Source organism: Hylobates moloch, unplaced genomic scaffold (genome assembly GCF_009828535.3).
Source record: "Hylobates moloch isolate HMO894 unplaced genomic scaffold, HMol_V3 SCAFFOLD_11, whole genome shotgun sequence".
Lineage (NCBI taxonomy): Eukaryota > Metazoa > Chordata > Mammalia > Primates > Hylobatidae > Hylobates > Hylobates moloch.
The window spans coordinates 30035287-30062680 of NW_026652286.1; the positions used below are offsets into that span (position 1 = coordinate 30035287).

At 42.9% G+C, this 27394-nt stretch overlaps 1 protein-coding gene across 3 annotated transcripts in view; it reads right to left on the minus strand.

Annotated features, from left to right (window-relative positions):
- The window catches only part of OTOG (otogelin), a 99493-nt gene that overhangs the window by 6403 nt on the left and 65696 nt on the right, over positions 1–27394 (minus strand). For all 3 annotated transcript variants that reach the window (XM_032168013.2, XM_032168014.1, XM_032168012.2), the window contains 11 exons: positions 26708–26797; positions 11047–11230; positions 8394–8614; positions 8090–8228; positions 6442–6636; positions 6034–6246; positions 5371–5475; positions 5132–5239; positions 4608–4709; positions 1743–1841; positions 829–869 (listed from right to left, as the gene is read on the minus strand). In XM_032168013.2, the coding sequence (XP_032023904.2) occupies positions 829–869; positions 1743–1841; positions 4608–4709; positions 5132–5239; positions 5371–5475; positions 6034–6246; positions 6442–6636; positions 8090–8228; positions 8394–8614; positions 11047–11230; positions 26708–26797 (1497 nt within the window). The remainder of the gene's footprint in view (positions 1–828; positions 870–1742; positions 1842–4607; positions 4710–5131; positions 5240–5370; positions 5476–6033; positions 6247–6441; positions 6637–8089; positions 8229–8393; positions 8615–11046; positions 11231–26707; positions 26798–27394) is intronic.

Consider the following 27394-nt stretch of genomic DNA (forward strand, 5'->3'; position numbering starts at 1 on the left):
GTCATTGCATTATCACCATCACCATCACCCTCACCGTCCCCACCACCACGATCACCATTGCATTATCACCATCACCACCACCACCATCCTCACCATCACCACCACCATCGTCATTGCATTATCACTGTCACCACCACCATCATCCTCACCATCCCCACCACCACCATCACCATTGCATTATCAGCACCACCACCACTACCACAACCACCATGATCCTCACCATCCCCACCACCACCATCTTCATTGCATTATCACCATCACTGCCACCACCCTCATCCTCACCATCCCCATCACCACCACCACTGCATTATCACCATCATCACCACCACCACCATCCTCACTGTCCCCACCACCACCATCACCATTGCATTATCACCACCACCACCACCATCATCTTCACCATCACCACCACCATTGCCATTGCATTATCACCATCGTCACCACCACCACCATCCTCACCAACCCCACCACCACCATCATCATTGCATTATCACCGTCGTCACTGCACTAACACCATCGTCACCCCACCATCCTCCTCACTGTCCCCACCATCATCACCACCATCAGCGTCATCACTATCATCTTCATGATAATTTTCATCTTCATTGTACTTAATCCTTACTACAACACTAAAGCATGATTATGTCCACTTTATAAAGGAGGGCACCATACCTAGAAAGCCAGTGGCAGAGCTTGGGACAAGAATGCTGACTTGCAACCCTGGGTTCCCCGCACTAGGTTAAAGGAGCAGGTTCTCTAGAGGAGGAGATAGAGAGGAAAGGAAAGGGGAGCAGACCAGGGAGTGTTGGGGGAGGAGGGTCTCCTTACCAGATGGCACCGGGGCACCGGGATTGTGTCACAGTCACATTCTGAAAAACACAAGGGGCCAGGCCCCACTTTATCAGGGATGTCCAGGTAGAAATCCCCTGGGTACCCTGGACCTCTCACTGCTGGCACAACCTGTCTTCTGAAGACCCAGCTCCAGGCCAGGCCTGGGAGAGGAGAGGAAGAAGCCCAAATCTCAGCCTGCCTCCATCCCTGGGGGCAGGAGGAGGCCTGCAGCTCCGCTGGTTAGGCAGGTGGGCAGTGATGGGTTCTGAACACCAAGCTCTCCACGGGGTGTGGAGCGAAGATAAATAGGCAGATGGGCCAATCACAGGTTTCCTTTTGTCACCTGGATTAATCCCTCCACCTGGTCCAGAGCCTATTCTTTTTATTTATTTTATTTTATTTTTCTTTGAGATGGAGTCTCACTCTGTCGCCCAGGCTGGAGTGCAGTGGCACTATCTTGGCTCACTGCAACCTCCACCTCCTTACAGGCACCTGCCACCGTGCCCAGCTGATTTTTTTGTATTTTCAGTAGAGATGGGGTTTCACCATCTTGGCCAGGCTGGTCTTGAACTCCTGACCTCATGATCCACCCACCTTGGCTTCTCAAAGTGCTGGGATTACACGTGTGAGCCACCACGCCCAGCTGCAGTAAGGACTTTTTAAGATGGAAACCCTCTTTGGAATGGGAAACTGGCTTTTTCCTTATTTTATCCGAGAGAGAAAAGGCTGTAGGAACGCTCAGCACTCGGAGTGCGGATGCAGAAGGAAGGTGATTCTGGTGGCTTCCTCTAGAGACCCTGCAGGGGACAGATCTGAGAGGAGTGGACAGTGGTGGGCCGGGCTCCCCCAACCCCGCCTCAGCAGGGCCACTGGATCTCCCAGTGGGGAGGCTGTCCTGACCACGGACTCACCACAGGATTTGTAGGGGCAGCAGCGGTCGGGGCTCCACACTTCCACCAGGGCAGTGCCCAGGCCACACTGCACTTGGGGACAGCGGAAGCTCTCACACACTGTGGGGAAGGAGAGGCAGGTGACACATCAGTCACAGGCACCTGGGGGTGTGAATCCTCAGAAGTGCAACACTGGCTAAGGAGAGGCTACCCCCAGCTCCTCCTTAGTGACCCCCACTGTCCTCGGAGCCCCAGGGAAGAGTCTGGGCACCTGAAGTCTCCCCAGGGGGCTACTTCAGGTCCTGGTGCTGTGCCTGTGAGGCACTGGTGACATGACAGGGTCAGAACCTCAAGCTCATTAAATTGGGCCTCCCCAGTCCGGAGTCACCCTGCAAGAGGTGGTCTGAGGACAGCCGGCCACTAGGGTAAGGTCTGCTGATGGGGAACATCCCGCTCTGTCTAACACAACCTTTCCCACCCTGTGGAAACTTTACTTGGGGCCCACCTGAGCCTGCCCTGCTTCAGCTGACACTACCCTGCAGGGCCCACACTTCCTTTCTTCCTAGTCTTTAGGCTGACTTTTCTCAGTTCAGGATTCCTCAGCCATTCTAATTTGCTGAGAGAACAAGGCAAGGGGTGAGGGAACTCCCTGGGTGCAACATTTTGGTGGGTAGGGGAGGGGCAAGGGTCAGCACTGAAGGTGAGGATCTGAAAACTCTAAGAGTTACTTGATTTATTAATAAAGTTATTGGCACAAGCAAGGATTATCAAATGGTGTTCCAAAAAATTATGAGGGAGGGCATTTTTATGGTGTCAAAGTAATAGGTTATTTTCTGGTTGGAAGAGGAAAAATGTAAGATAGAGAGATTTTAGGATTATGGTCATCACCCTAATCTGGGCCAACGTTAACATCAATTCTTGTGACTCAGCCAGATAATGTGTGGCACCCGATGTGATGCGCTATGAAGCTCATGCACGTACTGTCTAGCCCCAAATTTTTAACTTGAACCCATCAAGCCTTAAATGGAAATTTCAGTTTTAGGAAGCACAGAGGCCCGGGGAACAAGGTAAGCAGCTCCAAAAGAAAGCAACTGGCGAAGTCCAGAAGTGGGGACTCTCTGCAGGGTCATGGCCCGGACTCTACAGTGGGAAGTCATACAGGAAAAGGGATCTGTGCTAGGATAAGAGAGATGTGAGGCACGTCATTATAATGCATGGTCCAGGACTGGATCCTGGATTGGACAAACAGGAAGAAACTGACTGGGCATGAGATGAGTTGAAAATGTATTAACATGGAAAGTGATTGTTCACTGAAAACAGCCAGTTTTTTTAAAAAAAGAGTATGTCCAGGATGAGCTGATTTTGGTAAACCACACACATCTATATAAAGCCATAGAGAGAATCTGGAAGGATATGTAACCACTAAAGCATTGGCAGTGGAATTATCTCGCAGGTAGGAAGGTGGTATTTTCATTTTCTTGCATTTACTTGGAATTTGTACTTTCTACAATGCATATACAGTGCTTTTGTAATAGCAAAAGTATGACGAAGCCTGGGAGAAAGTGATAATATCAACAGCCTCTGTTTTGGAGCACCTACTGCATGCCAAGGACCATTAGGTCCTTCACAAAAATTATCTCTAATTTCCACAACAGCCCCTCAAGGCAGATATTAGCATCGCCATTTTACAAATGAGCAACCTTGGCTCAGAGAGTGAGGAACTTGTCCTGGGCTGCACAGCTGGTAGACAGCCCAACTGAGGCTCAGAAACCAACTGACTATGCCCATACTCCATCCACAGGACTAGGCTGCCTCCCGAGAAACATGGAAAGAAATGTGAATACAGGAGGGCTGAGGGCGAGGGGTGATGATAGAAAGAGAAAGACAGAAGAGAAGGAGAAAGGATAGTGAAACTCTCCTCACATGAGTCTTGCAAATACTGTGGCAAGTGGGCCAACCAGCTCCTGGTCAGGTGCGGCCAGGTCATCTGGGCAACTCTCATGGGATGGGAGCCTACATTGTTTCGGAGATGGCTCTTGACATTGAACCAATCAGCGCAGCCGTTGGGTGTCCTAGTGGAGGCCCCTCTCCTACTCTGCTCTGTGTAAGAAAAAAACCTCATGCTTCTCCTATTATCAGTGTGCAAAGCAATTTTTGTAGATTGAATAATATTTAAATCAAACCATTTTGTTCATTTTCATCCATTAGGTTTGCTTACAGTCCATAATGCTGGCTGCACTATGCTTAACAGTTACTACTGAGGTACTATGTACATAGTACATTCTATATCAAGGTACTATGAACATAGTACATTCTATATCAAGGTACTATGAACACAGTACGTGATATGCACATACTATACATGTCTACATGTATGTATAGTATCATACATACAGGTACCAGGCCCTATAAAAATATTGGAAAAAACATACTTTTATTTATAATTACAAAATCAAAGCGCTTCAGAGGCTTTGCAACAGAGGGCCTTCTGTGATACAGCCTCCAGGAGCGGGCACTATGGCGACACAGTGGCAAAAGTGACCCTGAAGGGGAGCTTTGGGTTGGTCAGGGAATGAGGACTTCTTATCAGCACTGTGGAAGATGGAGGGACCCAAGTATTTGTCCTTCAACCCTAGCCTCTGTCTGGCCCTTGGGGGCCTCCATGGAGGGGACAGGGCTGGACCTCCCACCCTCCAGACTGACAGCCGGACCCAGCTTCTTCAGGTGGGCCTGCACTCTGTCCTGGATTCTGCTGCTCGGCCCCTCCAGAGCTCACCACCTGGGAGCGCTCTGTTGCTCCCTGTCAACCCCCACTGGTCCTGGGGTGGGAACTCTGTGAAGGGCCCCTTCCTGCCGCAGCCCACCATGTGCCCAGCCAGGACTCACCACACTGGTACAGAGGGCAGCAGAGCTCTGTGGTGTTCCTGTGCACGGTGAGCGCCTCCCCTTCTTGACATTCGGGGATCGGGTCTGGACAATCGCCACAGGCTGAGGGGGAAGAGGGCCAATGCTGTCACAGCAGTCCCCTCATAGGGGCTTGGCACACAGCACGTTGCTGGGGGTGGGGCCGCCTCAATAACCCAGGTGTGGCAGGAGCTAACTAATGGCAGCATCGCATGGTCTCATGTGACCCATTCTGGAATCAGAATCTGGAAGTTCTCCCTCATGTCCACCCAAAGGCTTACACCGAACAAGCACCAGTTTCCTTGTGCTCAGTAATCTAGGGGGAACACGGGGTCGGTGTCCTCTTCCTCCCACACTGTTTCCTGGACAGTCAGCTCATCCTTCTCCCTTTGCCCACCCCATCTGAAGACCCCCAGCCTTTCCTCCCAGCTGCCCAAGGACACAGGGGTGAGGCCGGCGGACTGTGATCAGGCTGTGTGCGCTGGTGTCTGGTGGCGGCGACCCACCGCAGAAGTAGGAGGTGCAGCAGGAGTCCCGCAGGCGGCCCGTGATCAGGATCTGGTCCTGCCGGCAGCTGGGGACCAGCTCTGCCTCACAGAGATCTGGGTCACACTCTGGGGAAAAGGCTGAGTTTAGGTGCTGGGAGAGGAACCTGCCTGGCCACCCCTGGGCCCCTGCCCCCAGATCTGTCCTCCCCCCACTGCCCTCAGTCTGTCCCCCACCCTCCCCGCCCCCGGCCTCTCACCACAGCTGTAGCTGGGGCAGCAGGAGTCCTCCTGGAAGTGGGTGAGGAGGCGGTGGCCTGGGCGGCATGTGGGGGCGAGGCCCTCACACAGAGTCTGGTTACACACTGGCCCCGGGGACCACAGGGCCTGTCAGCTCGGGGCCGGATGTCCCCACTGCTCTCCAGTGGAGAACACTGGACAGCTGCGCAACCCCTGGACGCCTGGCCCCACTCCTCCCCCCATCCCCCGGGACCCACACTCCTAGATGAGGCCTTTGAGGTTCACATGAGGGTTCAGGGCTGGGACAGAAGATCAGCAAGAGCTAACATCCATTGACACGCACCCCATCTCACAGCAACCCCAAAGATGGGCCCGATTGTCAGCTCATGTCCCAGGAGAATGAATGAAGGCACAGAGGATGTGAAATAATTTGCCCGAAGCCACAAGGCTACAGGTGGGGGAGGAAGAGTGGCCGGGCTGCCTGGCTCCACAGCACTCCCTGCACTAACTCCCGAGCCCCTGCCCCTGCCCCCAGGGAGGGTCCTCCCCTCCTCCAAGCTCACCCCCTACAAGGCACTTTGCTTTTCCTAGGCCTTGCCCTATCCATCAGGGTTGGTGTGCGGGGCTGGAGCCTTCTAACTATTTTACAGTTGAGGTCCGAGGAAGTGAAGGTGGACACTCACCACAGACAGTTCCCAGGCAGCAGGGGTCCTTGGTGGGTAGGAGCAAGGCCACCTCCCCAAATCGTGGGCAGCTCTCAGGGCGGGGACTGGGGCAGCCCAGATCCACCGGGACGATGGTGTCTGGGGCTTGGCACTGGTGCTGGCAGCAGCCACTGAGGGAGCTGTTCCAGGTCTCCCCCAGGGCCCTCGGCACCCCCATGCTGTCAGTGCAGGCTGCAGAGGGGAATGGCAGGGTGCGAGGGACTGAGGAAGGTGAGCCCAGACCTTCCCAGGCTAGACTCTCCCTGGGACACTGGCCACCCCTAAGCAGACCTGAAAGGATGCAGATGGGCCTCAGCTGTGGACAGCAGGAGGAGAGGCTGAGGCTGGCTTTGGAGGCCCCCCCACTCAGGGAGGGGAGGAACCTACCGCACTTGGCCTCCGGGATGCAGAGTGCAGAGTGGCGCCGGTGTAAGATGGTGCCCTCGGAGCAGACGCAGCCCTCACCCAGCACCTGGCAGTGCTCTGGGTCCAGAGGCCCTAGTATCCCATCCTGGCATGTCTTGGGTGGCTCACAGGCCGTCACACATGCCTGGTATGTGGAGTCACTGGAGCACAGGAAGGCTGCAGGGGCACAGTGGGCACCAGGCCTACCTCAGACCCCAGGCAGGGCTCCCCATTGAGGGCCGAAAGAACAGGAGGGGATGAGGAGAGGGCTCAGAGTGTCATCAGCACCTCAGCAGAGAGTGCATAAGTTAAAGGGCTTGGTGACATCACCTCCTTCCTTAGATCAGGACTCAGCAAAGTACAGCCCACAGCCCAAATCCAGCCCACTGTCTGTTTTCACAAATAAAGTTTTATTGGAACACAGCCATGCCTGTTCATTTATATTCTGTCTCAGGCTGTTTTTGTACTAAAAAGGTAGAGTTGACCACTTATGACTGAGACCATATGGCACACAAGGCATCAAATACTTACTTTCTGGCTCTTTACAGAAAAGGTTTGCCAACCCCTTGCTCTAGATCAGTGTTTTCAAACTTTCTTGATTGTAAAAAGTAGATTTTACATTGTGGCCTAATACAAGCATGTAGAACAGTGGTCCTCAAACTCGACTACAAAAGAATCCCTTGGGAGTTTTTGAGGTATCATTGTGAGGACCCCACCCCAGGCCAATTGAATCTCTGATTGTGGGGCCCATGCATTTTCAAGTTGTCTGAGTGATTTCAAAGGGTATTTAGGATTGAAAATTGCTTCTATATAAAATAAAAAATCTCTTTTACAAAATAATACCTAAACTTTCTATGAGCAATACACACTGGTATTTTCTATTCTATTGTATTTTTTTAAATGCTGGTGCTGACCCCCTAAATTGATTTCATACCCGCTGAGTCGGGATCCACAGTTTGAAGAACACGACCCAAGAGGACTTTTGTCTTTTCCTCTTTTACCTGTCATATTGTGGGTGTGGCCTTTCTGTGAGCCAATCCCAGCCTTTCTGGACAGGTTCACATTTATAAATCAAGCTATTCTAGCCCAGGCCACCCCTGTCGACCCCATCAATCAAACCTAATTGGGGGAGGAGGAGGCAGATCTCATTTCCTTCCTGCAGGAAGGAGGGGAAACTCTGGAAGAAGAGAAAGGTGAGCAAAAAAGAAGCAGAGGGAATGAAGGTGTGCTGGACGGTGTCCGTGGGGCAGGTCTATGTGAGCACTCGGCACACATTCCCCTACATCCTCAAAACCACCCTGGGTGGGGGCAATGGCTACAGTCTCCACTTACAGAGAAGAGACTCAAAGAAAGCAAATACTAAAATAACAATACAATTACTCTGTGTTAATATATTCATATGAATCATAATAAATATGTGTTCATTAATATAAAATGTACTTTTACATAGTATAAAATTTAATATAAATTAAGCATATAAAATATTTATAAATTTACTAATGTACAGAAATCCATGGATGATTAAAGCTGGGAAAGCATACATGAACTTGGGTCCGGGAGCCTTTTCCCACTTTAACAGGGGATGGGAACAATAGTCACAATGGAGAGTCCTCCTGCCCCGCAAACTCACGGCAGTAGTCAGAGCGCCGCCACTCGATGCACACATGAAATTTGTGGCACATGGCCACATACACAGTCAGGGCCACGCAGGGCTGCTGCACGTACTTGGTGTCCCGGATCCACAGCTCACAGAATGACTCCGGAGGCACCTGGACATATGCATCAGGCAGTGCTGGTTACTCGGATGTCACATACTCCAGTGCCCAGCTCCTCCCCTCCCTGCCCAGAAGGAACAATGAGCCTCTGCAGGTAGGTGCTGCCATCCCCAGCCAGCCCAGGAGGTGTCTCCAGTGCTGGACCCAGTTGGCACATACAAAGCGGTGGCAGGCACTGAAGGTGCGGTTGGACACCATGCGAAGGCAGGGCGAGCAGTCAGTTGTGGCACAGCTGTCTGGGCGGAAGCGGGTCTGGCCCACTGAGGTCAGGGAGCTGGGCACCTGCCAGCTGTCCAGAAAGGGAGCAGGGTCCTCAGCTCCACCCACCACCGAGCCATCCTTCAGGGTAAGGTCATTGGCTGCATCTCCATCACAGATACCTGAAAGGGGCCGAACAATCCCAACAGCCACGATCATCACTACCACTCCCATGTCGTCAGCTCTCACTTTTTGTATTCCTCACAGTTCTTTGAGGTCAATAATACCATTATCCCCATTTTATAGATGAGGGAAATTAGGTGAAGGGAAGCTAGGAAACCTGCTACAAAAGAAAATGTCTTTGTACTTAGGAAATACACATGCATTTAGGGGTAAAAGGATACAATGTCTTGAAGTTATTTTCTAATGGTTCTGAAAAATGCATATATATATATATATATATATATATATGTATTGCATGTGCATATAAAAATGTATACCCACACACACACACACACACACACACACACAGAGAGAGAGAGAGAGAGAGAGACAGAAGGAGAGAAGCAAATGGGGCAAAATGTGAACCACTGGTAAATCTGGCTAAAAGGTGTACACTACCTTATACTGTCTTTGCAAGTTCTAAATTTTTATAAGTTTTGCTATATTACACCAAAATAAAAAGCTACGCCCCCAAAATCTGCTTTACCAATGATTGCTAGCTAATTATAACAACTGTTCCTTCTTTTTCCTGGGCAGTCCGCATATTTTTCCCAGATGCCCTTGCAGCTCGGTGAGATCATCTGATTGAGTCCCAACCAATGGCATGTGAGTGAAGGTGATGAGTAGCACCTCCAGGCCTAGTCCATAAAACCTTCCCACCTGTCTCCTCTCCTGTGAATTTGGAAACTCATGTTGATATGGCAGAACCAGAAGATGGAAGGACTCTGGGTCTCTGAATCATTGCTATCCATTTGGGAACTTATGTATGCAGGAAATAAGCTTCTGTTGTGTTAAGGCACTGAGATGGGGGCAAGGGTGAAGTTTATCTGTCCTAGCTTTTAATGTGACCTAAACTTCTGGTTCCATCCCCCACATACCATCTATATGCTCCAGACACACACTTTCCTGCCCACAACTTTGCTCAAGCTGCTCCCTCTGCCTGAAATACTTTCTCAGATGTCCTTCCTTCAAGGACGCCTCAGATGCACCATCCATGACATTCCAAAATCTGTGTGACAGTCACTGGCTTGCAGGTCAGCCTTTCACAAAAGATTGTAGCTCTCTAAGTGCAAAGACTCATTTTCTTTTAGATTCTCACTTATCTCAGCACTCCCCTAAGTTTGTCTAGCAGGGTGCCCAGCTATCAAATGTTCATTCAAATAAAATGGAGATGTAAATGATCCAACTTCTGTTCTAACACCTCTAACCACGATTCTGTGAATATAAAGCATGATTAAAGGCAAACTCTTATTAATATATTATTAATGGTTCCCAAGGTCACACTTTGAGTTTTGGCTTTAAGTCAGTGAGGGGTGTCACAAAGGTATCCTAGGGAGGGGTTGGCTCACCAGGCTACTGCTGACCACAGTGCTCTTTGCTGGGAATGAACAGAGGAGAAGGAAGAAATGATGAGGAAAAGATGGTGGTAGTGATGGTGATGGTGTTGGTGGTGCTGGGGACGGTGGCATGTGTGTAAGAAGTGTTTAAGAACAGAAGCACCATAAAACAGGGATTTTGTCTGTTTTGTTCACTGTTTTGTCCCCAGGGACTGGTACATGGGAAATATGTATTGCACAAAGGAAAGAATGAGCATGGAGCTGAACTGCATGTGTTAGTGCATGTGTAGAGGGCATTTGGAGGCAGAGGGGCATGAATGTGAATGTGTGAATGATCACCAGGGGTGCAGGTGGAGGATGGAGGGTGTACGTGTGTGTGTGTGTGTGTGTGTGTTATAAGTGTTTTTATCTCACCCATCGTCACAATCATGGTAGTCTGTCATGGAGTGCCCCATGAGTGTCCATGTGCTTATTCCCCGGCAATAAGCAGCGGCCCACATCCAGGCTTGTCCTGTATCTCTTTTCCTTATGAGAATACATTCAATCCCTTAGGGCATGCTCTGCAATTACGCTATGGTCTGAAGAGCATTAGTTCTGTGTATTGTGACAGCTCTGCTGTGTGCCCTTGGGTAAGCCCCTTAATCTCTCTGAGCCCCCTTTCTTCTTTAGTTCAGTGGGGATACTAATGGCCATCTCTCAGTGCTGTTGTGTGGATGACCAGGAATAAGTGAGATAGAGTGTGGAAGTGCTTTGTGAAATGCCCAGGCTCGTGAAGATGGAAAGGATTATCGGACATTAGAAGGCTGTCAGGAAAGGTGACAGACAATCCTGGCTGAAGTGACAACTGGCTGAGTCCAGAGCCCTCTACTATCTCCCTACTGGCAGCTTTGGCTCCAGGACACAAGACGTTAGGCCTCCCTGCCCTGGCAGTTCTGCTGCTCCAACCTCTGGCCTGGTATTCTGTCCCAGCCTTTCCTGCTCCAGGAGGAATTATGTCTGGGGGCAGAGGTGGACCTGGGAAGCATCCCCTCCCCCGAAGCTGGGTTCCACCTCACCGCACAGGCCATGGCCCTGGGCCTTGCTGGTTTTGCTGGCCTCCACGATCATGAGTCCTGAGCTGTGGAGCCACTGGATCTGGATGTCTGAGGGAGTCAGGATCATGTACATGTGGCCTGTGTCCTCAATTCTGAATCCATACCTGCTCACAGGTGGCCACACAGGCTGCAAGTCCACAGTCACCTTGGGAGGGAATTCAGTGTGAGCACAGCTTGTCCATCCATTCATCCATCCATCCATCAATCCATCCATCTGTCCATCCATTCATCCATCCATCCATCCATCCATCCATCCATCCATCCATCCATCATCTGACAAACATTTATTAGGCATCTGTTATGTGCCAGGCTCTGTTTCAGGCACACGCAGCCAAATCACTGTCCAAAGTGGCATGTGAGGATTCTAAAAATATTTTTATTGGAAAAATACAATGAAACAAGAAATGCAACAACAGGAGACAAGCTGCATCTTAATGCCCAAATAAACACAAATCCTGAGCCCTTCCAATCACTCTCTTCTTTCCTGATTCTGTTCAGATCACTTCTTCTGGGAGTCTTTCCTGATTCTGTTCAGATCATTTCTTCTGGGAGTCTCTCTAAATTCCCAGTCTTGGGGCTACATACCCCTGCTCTGGGCTTTCCTCATCTCTGTACTGGCCATTAAGTATCTGTTTCCACATCAAGATCTCCAGTGAACCGAGTTTCTTAAAGGCAGATACTATGTCTGATTTACCTTTGAATCCCCAGCACCTGCCTTTGGGCCTGACATAAATTGGGGCTCAATCAATATTTGTTAAATATGCAACACACTCTAATTCTCACAAACACTTTAAATTCAAGGCTACAACCTCTTCTACAATATTAACAAGGTTAAATTTGGATGTACCATGGGTTATTACAATAGTTTTACACTGAAGAAAATGGAATATAAAATGATTAAGATTTTAAAGTATTTATAATGAATTAACCTCCTCCCTTCAAGATTAGACTGTTTTATATGCTACTGAATGTCAAGTGGGTCAATAAAGAAATTATGAAAAAAACTGAAACATTTCTTGAACAAATGATAATAGAAACACAACATACCAAAACCTACAGGATACAGCAAAAGCAGTACTAAGGGGGAAATTTATAGCTATCAGTGCCTATATCAAAAAAAGAAGAAAAACTTCAAATACATAACCTAACAATGTATCTTAAAGAACTAAAAAAGCAAGAGCAAACCAAACCCAAAATTAGTAGAAGAAATAATAAAGATCGGAACAGAAATAAATTTGAAATAAAAAAATACAAAAGATCAATGAAACTAAGTTTGTTTGAAAAGATAAACAAAATTGACAAACCTTTAGCTTAACTAAGAAAAAAGAAAGAAGACTCTTATAAAATCAGAGATGAAAAAGGAGGCATCACAACTGATACTGCAGAAATTCAAAGGATCATTAGCAGCTACTATGAGCAGCTATATGCCAGTAGAAGAGAAAATCTAGAGGAAATGGATAAATTCCTAGACACATACAACCTCAAGATTGAACCACAAAGAAATAAAAAATCTGAAACACTAATAACACGTAATGAGAAGAAGCTGTAATAAAAAGTCTCCCAGTAAAGAAAAGCCTGGGATCCGATGGCTTCACTGCTGACTTCTACCAAACATTTGAAGAAGAGCTAATACCAATCCTACTCACACTATTCTGAAAAATAGAGGAGGAGGGAATACTTCCAAACTCATTCTATGAGGCCAGTGTTACTCTGATACAAAAACCAGACCAGGACATATCAAAAAAAGACTACAAGTCATTATTTCTGATAAATATTGATGCAAAAATCCTCAAAAAATACTAGCAAGATGAATTCAACAATACATTAAAAAGATTATTAATTGTCACCAAGTGGGATTCAACATATGCAAATCAAAGTGATACATCATATCAACAGAATAAAGGACAAAAAAAACATACGATCATTTCAAATGATGCTGAAAATGCATTCAGTAAAATTCAACATCTCTTCATAATAAAAATCCTAAAAAAATACTGAGTATAAAAGGAACATACCTCAATGTAATAAAAGCCATATATGACAGAACCACAGCTAGTATCATATTGAATGAGGGAAACTGAAAAGCCTGTCCTCTAAGATGTGGAACACGACAAGGATGCCCACTTTCACCACTGTTATTCAACATAGTATTAGAAGTCCTACCTAGAGCAATCAGACAAGAGAAAGAAATGAAGGGCATTGAAATTGGAATGGAAGAAGTTAAATTATCCTGTTTGCAGATGATATAATCTTATATTTGGAAAAAAACCTAAAGATTCCACCAAAAAACTATTAGAACTGATTTTAAAATTCAAATTTAAAGTTGCAGATTATAAAATCAACATACAAAAATCAGTAGCATTTCTATATGCCGACAGTGAACAATCTGAAAAATAAATTAAAAAAGTAATCCCATTTACAATAGCCACAAGTAAAATGAAATTATCTAAGAATTAACTTAACCAAAGAAGTGAAAGGGCTTTGTTATGAAAATGATAAAACACTGCTGAAAGAAATTGAACAAGACACAAATGGAAAGATAGTCCATGCTCATGGATTAGAAGAATCAATGTTGTTAAAATGTCCATATTACCCAAAGCAACCTACAGATTCAATGCAATCCCTATCAAAATATTAATGACATTCTTCACAGAAATAGAAAAAACAACCCTAAAATATACACGGAATTATAAAAGACCCAGAATAGCCAAAGCTATTCTGAGCAAAAAAAACAAAACTAGAAGAATTACATTACCTGACTTCAAATTATACTACAGAGCTATAGTAACCAAAGCAGCATGGTACTGGCATAAAAATAGGCATATAGACTGGGTGCAGTGGCTCACGCCTGTAATCCCAGCACTTTAGGAGGCCAAGGTGGGCAGATCACCTGAGGTCAGGAGTTTGAGACCAGCCTGGCCAACATGGTGAAACCCTGTCTCTTCTAAAAATACAAAAATTAGCCAGGTGTGATGGTGCACACCTGTAACCCCAGCTACTTGGCAAGCTGAGGCAGGAGAATCACTTGAACCTAGGAGACAGAGGTAGCAGTGAGCCAAGATAGTGCCACTGCACTCCAGCCTGGGCAACAGAGTGAGACTCTGTCTGAAAAACAAAAACAAACAAACAAAGAAACAGACATATAGACTAATGAAACAGAATAGAGAACCCAGAAACAAATTCGCACACCTTCAGTGAACTCATTTTAGACAAAAGTGCCAAGAACATACATTGGGGAAAAGACAGTCTCTTCAATAAGTGGTGCTGGGGAAACTGGATATCTCTATGCAGAAGAATAAAACTAGACCCCTATCTCTCACCATATACAAAAATCAAATCAAAATGGATTAAAGACTTAAATCTAAGACCTCAAACTATAAAACCACTACAAGGAAGCACTGCAGAAACTCTCCAGGACATTGGTTTGGGCAAAAATTTCTTGAATAATACCCCACAAGCACAGGCAACCAAAGCAAAATGGACAAATGGGATCACATCAAGTGAAAAAGCTTCTGCACAGCAAAGGAAACAGTCGACAAAGTGAAGAGACAACCCACAGAATGGGAGAAAATATTTGCAAACCATACATCTGATGAGGGATTAATAATTAGAATATATAAAGAGCTCAAACAATGCTATAGGAAAAAAATCTAATAATCTGATTTAAAAATGCGCAAAAATTTGAAATAGACATTTCTCAAAAGAAGACATGAATATTGATGCAAAAATCCTCAATAAAATATTAGCAAACTGGATCCAGCAGCATATCAAAAAGCTTATTCACCACGATCAAGTAGGCTTTATCTCTGGGAGGCAATGTTGGTTCAACATATACAAATCAATAAATGTGATTCATCACATAAACAGAACTAAAGACAAAAACTAAGGATTATCTTAATAGTTGCAGAAAAGGCTTTTGGTAAAACTCAACACCGCTTCATATTTAAAACTCTCAATAAACAACGTATTAAAGGAATATACCTCAAAATAATAAGAGCCGTCTATGACAAACCCACAGCCAACATCACACTAACTGGACAAAACCTGGAAGCATTCCCCTTGAAAATTGGCACAAGACAAGGATGCCCGCTCTCACCACTCCTATTCAACATAGTATTGGAAATCCTGGCCAGAGCAATCAGGCAAGAGAAATAAATAAAGGACCTCCAAATAGGGAGAGAGGAAGTCAAACTATCCCTGTTTGCAGACAACATGATCCTATATCTAGAAAACCCCATGGTTCCAGCCCCAAAGCTCCTTCAGCTGATAAACAACTTCAGCAAAGTCTCAAGATACAAAATCAATGTATAGAAATCACTAGTATTCCTATATACCAACAATAGCTAAGCCAAGAGCCAAATCAGGAAGGCAATCCCATTCACAATTGCCACAAAAAGAATACAATACTAGGAATACAGCTAACCAGGGAGGTGAAAGATCTTTACAAGGAGAACTACAAAACACTGCTCAAAGAAATCAGAGATGACACAAACAAACGGAAAAACATTCCACGCTCACTGATAGGGAGAATCAATATTGTTAAAATGGCCATACTGCCCAAAGCAATTGATAGATTCAATGCTCTTCCTATCAAACTACCAATAACATTCTTCACAGAACTAAAAAAAAAAACTGTTTTAAAATTCATATGGAACCAAAAATGAGCCGGAACAGCCAAGGCAATCCTAAGCAAAAAGAAGAAAGCTGGAGACATCATGCTACTCAACTTCAAACTATACTTCATGGCTACAGTAACTAAAACAGCATAGTTCTGGTACAAAAACAGACACATAGACCAATGGAACAGAATACAGAGCCCAGAAATAAGGCCACACACCTACAACTGTCTGATCTTTGTACAAAGTCAGAAAAAACAAGCAATAGGTAAAGTACTCTCTATTCAATAAATGTTACTGGGATAAATGGCTAGCCATATGCAGATTGAAATGGGACCCCTTCCTTACACCATATACAAAAATTAACTTAAGATAAATTAAAGACTTAAATGTAAAAGCCAAAACTATAAAAACCATGGAAGATAACCTAGGCAATACCATTCTGGACACAGAAATGGCAAAGATTTCATGGCAATGATGCCAAAAGAAATTGCAACAAAAGCAAAAATTGACAAATGGGATCTAATTAAACTAAAGAGCTTCTACACAGCAAAAGAAACGATCAACAGAGTAAACAGACAACCTACAGAATGGGAAAAATTTTTGCAAACTATGTATCTGACAAAGGTCTTACATCCAGTATCTATAAGGAACTTAAACAAATTTATAAGAAAACAACAACAAACAAACTACCCCATTAAAAACTGGGCAAAGGACATGAACAGACACTTCTCAAGAGAAGACATACATTCAGCCAATAAGCATATGAAAAAAGCTCAACATCACTGATCATTAGAAAAATGCAAATCAAAACAGCAATGAGATACCATCTCACACCAGTCAGAATGGCTGTTATTAAAAAGCCAAAAAATAAGAGGTGCTAGCAAGGTTGTAGAGAAAAAGGAACACTTCTACATTGTTGGTGAGAGTGTAAATTAGTTCAACCATTGTGGAAAACTGTAGTGATTCCTCAAAGACCTAAAAACACAACTACCATTTGACCCAGCAATCCCATTACTGGGTATATACCCAGAGGAATATAAATCATTCTATCATAAACACACCTGCACACATATATTCATTGTAGCACTATTCACAATAGCAAAGACATGAAATCAACCTATATGTCTATCAATGGTAGACTGGATAAAGAAAATGTAGGATATATACACCATGGAAGAGTATGCAGCCATAAAAAAGAATGAGATCATGTCCTCTGCAGGAACATGGATGGAGCTGGAGGCCATTATCCTTAGCAAACTAATGCAAAAACAGAAAACCAAATACTGCATGTTCTCAATGATAAATGGGAGCTAAATGATGAGAACACATGGACAGGTAGAAGGGAAAAACAGATACTGGGGTGTACTGGAGGGTGGTGGGTGGGAGGAGAGAGAGTATAAAAAATAACTAACGAGTACTAGGCTTATACCTGGGTGACAAAATAATCTGTACAACAAACTCCTGCGATATAAGTTTATCTATATAAGAAACCTGCACATGTACCCCTGAACTTAAAAGTTATAAAATAAAATAAAAAATAAGGCATCCAAATGGCAAACAGGCATATGAAAATGTTCTTAACATCATGGATCATCAGAGAAATGCAAATCAAAACTATAATGAGAAATCATCTCACTCCAGTTAAAATGGCTTTTATCCAAAAGACAGGAAATAACAAATGCTGGTGAGGATGTGGAGAAAAGGGAACCCTCACACTTTTGGTGGGAATGTAAATTAGTACAACCACTATGGAGAACAGTTTGGAGGTTCCTCAAAAAACCAAAAATAGAGCTACCATATGATCCAGCAATCTGGGTATACACCCAAAAGAAAGGAAATCCGTATATCGAAGTGATATCTGCACTCCCATGTTTGTTGCAGCACTGTTCACGATAGCTAAGATTTGGAAGCAACATAAATGTCCATCAGCAGAAGAATGGATAAAGAAAATGTGGTACTTATACACAAGAGAGTACTATTCAGCCACAATGATATGAGATTCTGTCATTTACAAAAACATGGGTGAAAATGGAGGTCATTATGTTAAATGAAATAAGCAGGCACAGAAAGACAAACCTAACATGTTCTCACTTATGTGTGGGATCTAAAAACCAAGACAACTGAACTCATGGACAAAGGGGAAGGGTAGTGGAGGGGTTGAGGGAGAGATGGGAATGATTAATGAGTAAAAAGAAAAATTAAAAAGAATGAGTAAGTCTTAGTGTTTGATAGCACAACAGGGTGACTACAGTCAATAATAATTTAATTATACATTTAAAAATAACTAAAAGTATATAATTAGATTGTTCATAACACAAAGGATAAATGCTTGAGGGGAGGGATATCCCATTTTACATGATGTGATTATTACACATTGAATGCCTGTGTCAAAATCTCTTATGTACCCCACAAATATATATACCTACTATCTACCCATAAAAATTAAAAATTAAAAAAGGATTAGACCATTTTATGCAGCAAATTATGCAACACATGAACTATTATGTAGAGGGAGCCTCAGCTCAGAAGTCACAAACAAAACTTTGTGACCCTAGGAAAGCCCCTGGCTCTCCTAGCCTGAGCCTTCCTACTCATACAGACAGAGGATTGGGCTTCATGATCTATGAGCACTCTCTGAGTTCTGGGAGTAAACATACATATCTGAAGCCCAGAGAGGAGCCTCGCCTGCATTCATAGGACTCCAAGCAAGGAAAAAGAATAAAAGGTTAAAAACGAAGGACTTAGACTTCCATTTCTGACCAAGGTGGAGTAATAGGAACTGGATTTACCCTCTTGCCTTGAATGATCAAACAAACTGACTAAATATATAAAACAAGAGTTTCCCAACGTGAACAGTTGGCAATGCAAGAGAGCGATCCCCGAAAACAAAAAATGGAAACAAATGAGACAAGCCTTATGATTGCCCAAGGTTATTACTTAGAGAGTTTAGAGGCTGCAGTGCAGGAAGCAGGAACCCAGGTAGAGCCTGGTGGTTATCTAGAGTTTAGAAGACAAGAGATAGATGTTCACAAAGGCCATGGTAGCTAGAGTTTGCATGGCAGACAGAGAGAGAGAGTTGCATGGCAGACAGAGACAGAGAGAGAGAGAGAGAGAGAGAGCTCTGAAGCTTTGCAGAATCCCCCTCCAACTCTGTCCTGACCCTGTCCTGAATTTTCAGCTGAATATTGATCAATGTATGCAGGTGTGAAAACTACCTGAGACTAGAGAAAGAACCACCTGAGAGGAACAGACAGAAAAATCCACAGAGCTAACACAGGGCTGGGAATACTAGAAAAAGCTCCTAATATGTACAGTATAGGGTAGGGTATGCAGAAGGGTGTTGCTTTAGTAGCAGGGAATTGGTATGTAGGATAAAGAATAAAATCACACTCAGAATAAAGGCTACTTTGGCTTTACCTAACAAAGCTTAAAGGCAAGCCTCAGAAGGATCAAACTGTTTCCAAGTAGCATAACTACTACAAAGCTCAAGAATATTTTCAAAAATAAAATGAAAGAATATCCAGCATCCAACAAGGCAAAACTCACAATGTCTGGAATTCAATTTAAAAAAATTGTCAGGCATGCAAAGAAGCAGGAAAATACAACCTATAAGAAAAGAAAAAATCAATCAGAACTGACTGAAAAATGACACACACGGTAGACAAGGAAATACAAACAATTATTTTTAAAATTGTTTTAACTATATGTGCTCAAGAAATAGAGGAAAACAGAAGAAGGTGAGATGTTCATGATATAAAAGACCCAAATCAAACTTGTGCAGATGAAAAATATCATGTCTCAGATGAAAACCACTGAATGGAATTAATATGTTTAGACACTATAAATGAAAAGATTAATGAACTTAAAGATAGAGCAATAAATACTATCTGAAATGAAGCACAGAATTTAAAAAGGCCCAAGAAAATGATGAGCAGAGAGCATAAGTGATCTGTGGGTCAACTTCAAGTATCCTAATACACATGCAATTGAAGTCCCCAAAAGAGAAATGAATTACCAGGCCTATCATAACCAAATTGCTTAAAAACAATGATAGAAGGAAAATCATAAAAGCAGCAAAAAGGGGTAGAAAAAAACTACATTATGTATGAAGGAACAAAGAATGACAGCAGATTTCTTATCAGAAATAAGCAAGATAAAAGATAGTAGAACTTCATAACAGCACTATTCAAAATAGCCAAAAATATGGAAACAGCTTAAATGCCCATCAATAATGAATGGATAAACGAAGTGTGGTATATACATACAATGGAATATTATTCCAGCCATAAAAATGAATGAAGCATTGATACATGCTTCAATGTGGATGAACCCCCAAAACATGGAACTCAGTGAAAGAAGCCAGACACAAAAGGTCAGATATTGTCTGACTCCACTTATATGAAATATTCAGAATAGGTAAATCCAGAGACAAAAGGCAGATTGGTAATTGGCAGGGGTTGTGGGGAGAGGTGAATAGGAAGAAACTGCTTAAGGGGTATGGGGCTGCCTTTTGGGGTGATGAAAATGTTTTGGAGCTATACAGAGGCGATGGTTGCACAATATTGTGAATGTACTAAATGCCATTGAATTGTTCACTTTAAAATGCTTAATGTTATGTTTTATCAATTTCTCCTCAATAAAAAAAGACAGGAGCAAAGTCTTGTAAAGTACTGAAAGAAAAAAACATCAGCCTATAATTCTATACCCAGTGAAAGTATTTCTTAAAAATGAAGGAAAGACCAAGACTTTTTCTGACAAACAAAAGCTGAAAGAATTTATCACCAGTAGATCTGTACTACATAAGTCTTAAAGGAAGTCTTTCAAGCAGAAGAAAAATGATACCAGATGCAAATCTAGATTTACACAAAGGAATAAAAAGCACAAAATGGTAAATATGTGGTTAAATATAAACTTTCCTTGTTTTAAAAATCCCTTTAGAAGATAAATTAACTGCTTAAGGAAAAATAATAACAATTTACTGTGGAGTTTATAATAATGATAGAAGTAAATTTTATGACAATAACACAAAGGCTTGGAGAAAGGAAATAGCAGTATACTGTTATAAAGTTCTTATGGTATATGTGATGCAATATAATATTATTTGTAGCTAGTCTGTGACAAAGTAAAATTACATACTGTAATATCTAAAGCAACCACTGAAGGAGAAAAAAAAAGTACAGACAATAATCCAACATTGGAGATGAAATGGAGTCATTAAAAACAATCCAAAGAAGGCAAAAAAAGGAAGAAGGAGGGAACAAAGAACAGATGTCACAAATAGAAAATAAATAGCAACAATATATAAACATCACTATGTTGAGGACCAAATCAAACACAAATGGTATAAACATCCCCAACTAAAAGGCAGAGATTGTCAGATTGGATCTTTAAAAACTGAAGGCTCAACTATTTACCCCCTGCAAAAGTCCCACTTTTATTGGTTGGTTGGTTTGTTTGTTGAGACAGGGCCTCACTCCCGTCACCCAGGCTGGAGTGCAGTGGTGCAATCACGGCTCACTGCAGCCTCAACTTCCTGGGCCCAGGTGATTCTCCCACCTCAGCCTCCTGCGTAGCTGGAACTACAGGCATGTGCCACCATGCTTGGCTAATTTTTATATATATATATTTTTAGTAGGGATTGTGTTTTGCCATATTGCCCAGGCTGGTCTCAAACTCCTGGGCTCAAGCAATCCACCTGCTTCAACCTCCCAAAGTGAAATTACAGGCATGAGCCCACGTGCGGGCCAAAAATCCCACTTTAAATAAAAAGCCGCAAATAGGTTAAAGTAAAAGGATGAAAAAAGATACATCTTAGATATACATGTTACGTATACATGCTAACACCAATCAAAAGAAAGCTGGAGAAGCTATTACAGGCAAGTCAGACAAAGTGGAATTCAGAACAAAGACTTTTACCAAGATAAAATGGCCATTTCCTAAGAATAAAAGAGTTAATTCATCAAAAGGACATAACAATCCTGAATGTTATGCACCTAAATAACAGAATTTCAATATATGTGAATAAAAAAAACTGATAAAACTCCAAGGAGAAATAGACAAACAATTATAGTCAGATATTTCAACATTGTCTCAATAACTGAGAACAGATAGAAAGTTAGCAAGAATTTAGAAGGCTTGAACAACACTGTCAGCCAACTTGACCTAATTAACATTCAAAGAACACTCCACCCAATAATAAAATACACATTTACTTAGAGTATATTCTTGGACATAAAATAAATCTTACTAAATGTAAAAGAATTCAAGTTAGACAAATTATGTCTTATGAACACAATGAAATTAAATTAGAAATCTATAACAGAAAGGCATCTGGAAAATCATAAAATATTTGAAGATTAAATAAAACACTTAAAATAATTCATGGGTCAAATAAAAATCAAAAGGGATATTTAAAAGTATTCTGAACTGATTGAAAAAGAAAACACAGCATATCTAAACTTGTAGGATGCAGCTAAGTCAATACGTACAGGGAAAATTGTAGCACTAAATGCTTATATTAGAAAAAGAGGCCAGGCACGGTGGCCCACGCCTGTAATCCTAGCACTTCGGGAGGCCAAGGTGGGTGGATCACGAGATCAGGAGATCACAACCATCCTGGCTAACATGGTGAAACCCCGTCTCTACTAAAAATACAAAAAATTGGCTGGTGCCTGTAGTCCCAGCTACTCAGGAGGATGAGGCAGGAGAATGGCATGAACCCGGGAGGCAGAGCTTGCAGTGAGCCGAGATCACGCCACTGCACTCCAGCCTGGGCAACAGAGTGAGACTGTCTTAAAAAAAAAAAGAAGAAGAAGAAGAAAGGTCTCAAATTAATGACATAGGCTTCTTCCTTAACAAACTAGAAAAAGAAGAGTAAATTAAACCTAAAGTAAGCAGAAGAAAGAAAATAATAAAGATAGCAGAAAAAAATGAAATAGAAAACATAAAAATAATAGAGAAAACCAATAAAGCCATTCTTTGAGAAGGACAGTAAGTATGATAAGCCTCTAGTGAGGCTTGCCAGGGAAAAGAGAGAAGACACAAATAACTAACATCAGGAAATAGATATGGCACATAGATTCAGATCCTACAGAAATTAAAAGTATAGCAAGAATATATGATGAACAACTTAATGTTTATAAATTTGGCAACTTGGATGAAATGGACAAATTCTGTGAAAGATGCAAACAACCCAAATTTACCAAAGAAGAAATATATAACCAAAATAGCTCTACACCTGCTAAAGAAATTGAACGTGTGTTTTAAAATCTCCCCAGAGAAAAATCCAGGCTCAGATGGCTTCACTGTTGAAGTTTACCAAATGTTTAAGGAATAAATGTTACCAAGTCTACATACACTTTTCCAGAAAATTAAAAAGGGGAGAATACTTTCCAACTCATTATATGAGGCCAGTATTACTCTGCTACCAATGGTAAACTATCATATTATAAGAAAAGAAAATTTAGACTAATACCTGTCATAAGGGTACAACAATATATAAAAAGGATAATATAACAAATGAAGTTAATTCCAGGAAGGTAAGACTGGGTTAACATACAAAAATCAATGTAATTTCATCAAATTAATAATGTGAAAAAGAAAAACAATGTGATTATCCAAATAGATGCAGAAAAAAGCATTTGACAAAATTCAACATCTACTACTGGTAATAAAAAACTCTCAGAAAACTAGGAATAAAAGAAAATGTTCTTAACCTGATAAAGGACAACTGTGAAAAGCCTACAACTAACATCATGCCTTATAGTGAAAGACTGAATGCCTTCTCCCTAAGATCAGACAAGGATGACTGCTCTCAACCTTTCTTATTCAGCATCACACTAGAGGTCCTAGCTAGTGCAACAGGTGAGAGAAAATAAATTAAAAGCATACTCACTGGAAAGGAAGAAATAAAACTGTCTCTATTTGGAGAAGACATAATTGTCTATGTAGAAAAACCCAAAGAATTTAAGAACTAATAACTGAGCTTAGTAACGTTGCAAGATATAAGCTCAATATGCAAAAATAAGTTGTATTTGCATTAGTAATAAGCAATTGGAAAGTGAAACAAAAACAACACAATTACTTACAATAGCATCAAAAAATATAAACTACTTAGGAATAAGTCTATCAAATATGTGTAGGATCCTTACACTAAAAACTACAAAACACAAATAAAAAAATCAAAGAAGCCATAAAAAAAATAGAGATGAACCATGTTCATTCACTGGAAGACTCACCAGTGTTAAGATTTATTCTTCTCCCAGATAATCTATATATTGAATGCAACTCAAAATCCCAGGAAGACATTTGGTAGAAATCAAAAAGCCGATTCTAAATTTCTATGAAAAGTTAAAGGAATTAGAATAGCTAGGCCAGGCATGGTGGCTCACGCCTGTAATCCTAGCATTTTGGGAGGCTGAGGCAAGAGGATCCCTTGAGGCCAGGAGTTTGAGACCAGCTTGGGCAACATAGTGAGACCCCATCTCTATACAAAATGAAAAAATTAGCTAGGCATGGTGGCATACACTTGTTGTCCTCTGCTTGGGAGGCTGAGGTGGGGGGATTGCTAAGTCCAGGAGGTTGAGGCTGCAGTGAGCTATCATTGCACCACCGCACTCTAGTCTAGAAGATAGAGAAAGACCCTGTCTCTAAAAAAAGAACAGACAAATCAATACCACCTAATTTTAAGGTTTAATAATAAGTAATGGTGATCAAGGCACGGTAGCATCAGTGAAAGGATAGATTAATAGGACAAAATAAAAAGCATATAAATTATTCCAAACATTAATTTTTTTTTTTGAGGCAGTTTCACTCTTGTTGCCCAGGCTGGAGTGCAATGGTGCAATCTCAGCTCACTGCAACCTCCACCTCCCAGGTTCCAGTGATTTTCCTGCCTCAGCCTCCCAAGTAGCTGGGATTATAGGTGCGTGCCACCATGCCCAGCTTATTTTGTATTTTTAGTAGAGAAGGGGTTTCTCCATGTCGGTCAGGCTGGTCTCAAACTCCTGACCTTGAGATCCGCCCACCTCGGCCTCCCAAAGTGCTGAGATTACAGGCGTGAGCCACTGTGCCTGGCCAATTTGTTTTTAAATAAAGGTTCAAAGACAATTCAATGGAGACAGAATAGTCTCTTCGAAAAATGGTGCTGCAAAAATTGAGTATTCACATTTGAAAAATGTATCTCAACTCATACTTTGTAACATTTACAAAAACTAACCTAAAATGCAACATACACATAAAAGTAATACCTAAAACTATAAAACTTCTAGAAGAAAACATAAGAGAGATTCTGTGTGACTTTGGGCAAGGTTCATTAGGCACAACACCAGTATCATGATTCATAAAAGAAAAAACTGATAAACTGGACACCATCAAAATAAAAAAAAACTTCTGTCTTTTGAAAGACACTAGTAGGTGAATGGAAAAACACTCTACAGACTGGAAAATTAGATTCATATCTGATAAAGGGCTTGTATCCAAAATACACAGGAAAAGTTCTCAAAACTCAATAGAACAACATGATCTTTAAAATGTGCGAAAGACTTGAACAGATACTTTGCCAAAGAGCATATACCATGGAAAATAAACCCATGGAAAGATGCTCAACATCATCAGTAAGCAGAAAAATGCCAATTAAAACCAAAATGAGGTTCTATTTGACACTTATTAGAAAGACTAAACAAACAAACACAAGCCACCAAGTGCTGGCAAGGATGCAAAGCTCCTGGAGCTCTCATCCATTGCTGGTGGGAATGCTAAATGCCTGCTCTGGAATACAGTTTGGCAAGTATTGTAAAGCTAAATACGTCCTTCCTGTTCAACCCAGGAATCTACTCCTGGGGGCTTTATCTACACAAAACCTGTATGTAAATGTTTACAGCCACTTTATTTGTTATTGTACCAAACTGGAAACAACTCAAATATCTTTCAACTGGTTCATGGATAAATCAACTATGGTACATACATAAAATGGAATACTATTCACCAATAAAAAGGATTGAACTACTGATCTGTGCAACAATGTGGATGAATGTCACCATATACTCTGGTCAATTTATATGACATTCTGGAAGAGGCATAACTATAGAGGCAGCGGACAATGGTTGTCAGCAGGTGGGCGGAGGGGTTGACAACAAAGAGGCAGGAGGTACTGTTTGGGATGATAAAACTGTTCTATATCCTGGTTGGAGGTGGTAGTTACGTGACTGTGGGTGCTTGTTACAACTTGTAGAATTGTATACTAAATAGGGTAAATTTTACTGCATGTAGATTATATGTTAATTTTTTAATGGAAAAATTTTATAAACTAAGAAATGAAACTCAGGGAGTTTTCTGTTCAAGCCTCCATCCCAAAACCCCGCTCCTAAGAGCGCCACAAATGTGCCGCACCCTGTGTTCAAGAGCAGATTCCAAAAGGAAGGCTGCAGATCAAGGCTCAGGAATTGGGGGCAGACTCACAACTTTGGGACCTGAGGAGGAGACAGATAAGTCCCCTTTGCCCACCTGTTGGGAGGAGCAAAGGTGGGTCCTCTGGAAAGGATGCCCCCCTATGGGGGTGGGCTGTTGTTGGATACCCCGGCCTCCTTGACAGAGGTGAACTTAGTGAAGCCAATGAAGCTTAAATTCACGCCTCCTCACTTCTTGGTAGGGGTCCTGGTAGTAATGTGTTCATGTGGTCATAGGTTTTTGTGAAAATTGCAAAAGTGAGATATTTTAGCCATAAATATTTAAACCCACTGTCTCTTGCCTTTCTGACTTTTTCTCTGTCACAACAATATCCCATCCCTCCTGGTATACTTCCTCCCCTGACATTGGTGTGGCCACAAGCATTCTAATTATAATCACTTCCAAATATACCTAATTTTGCATTATTTTTTTAAAAAGTCCCCTCCCCACCCCTGCCCTGAATCATGATTCAGCCTCACAGCCCCTCCACCCCTGGATGCCCTGTCCCTCAGCTGACTGTGGCCCTGCCCTGGAGGCTGGCTGTTTCATGCACTCACCTTTCGGTTGAAGCGATCAATAGTGACCTGATGGGCCAAGTGAGTCATGTTCAACATCACCAGACAGAACGGGGGCCAGTTCAGGTGCCCCTGCAGAGAGAACCCAGCCCTCATCAACCTGGAGCCCTGTCCTCTGTCCCCCTCCAAGTGAGTGGGCACAGCAAATGTGAGTACAGTCTCCCCCGACTACCCCCTGCACTATGCCAGGGGCTTCCATCAGGCTGGGCAGATGGTGCCCAGGATCCCATGGAACCGTTGTGGCTCCATCTGACCTCATGCAAGCCCAGACCAAAACAGAAGAAAAGGAAGAAAGGAAGGAAGGAAGGAAGGAAGGAAGGAAGGAAGGAAGGAAGGAAGGAAGGAAGGGCAGGGCAGAGAGGGAGGGAAAGAAGAGAGAAGAAAGAAAGAGAGGAAGAGAGAGAGAGAGAAAGAAAGAAAGAGAAAGAAAGAAAAGGAAAGAAAGAAAGAAAGAAAAAGAAAGAAGAAAGAAAGAAAAGGGAGAAGAGAAAGAAGCTACCTCTTTCCACCTGACTTATGGGGACATCCTAGTAGGAGATTCCCTGCAGCCAGCACCCATGACCTCGGGCCATACCATTGCAGTGACGTCCCAGCTCCTCTGCACTTCCACGCCATCCCTCCTGCATGGCAGGAAGCTGGCACAAGCTGGGAATGGAACAGGCTGGGGCC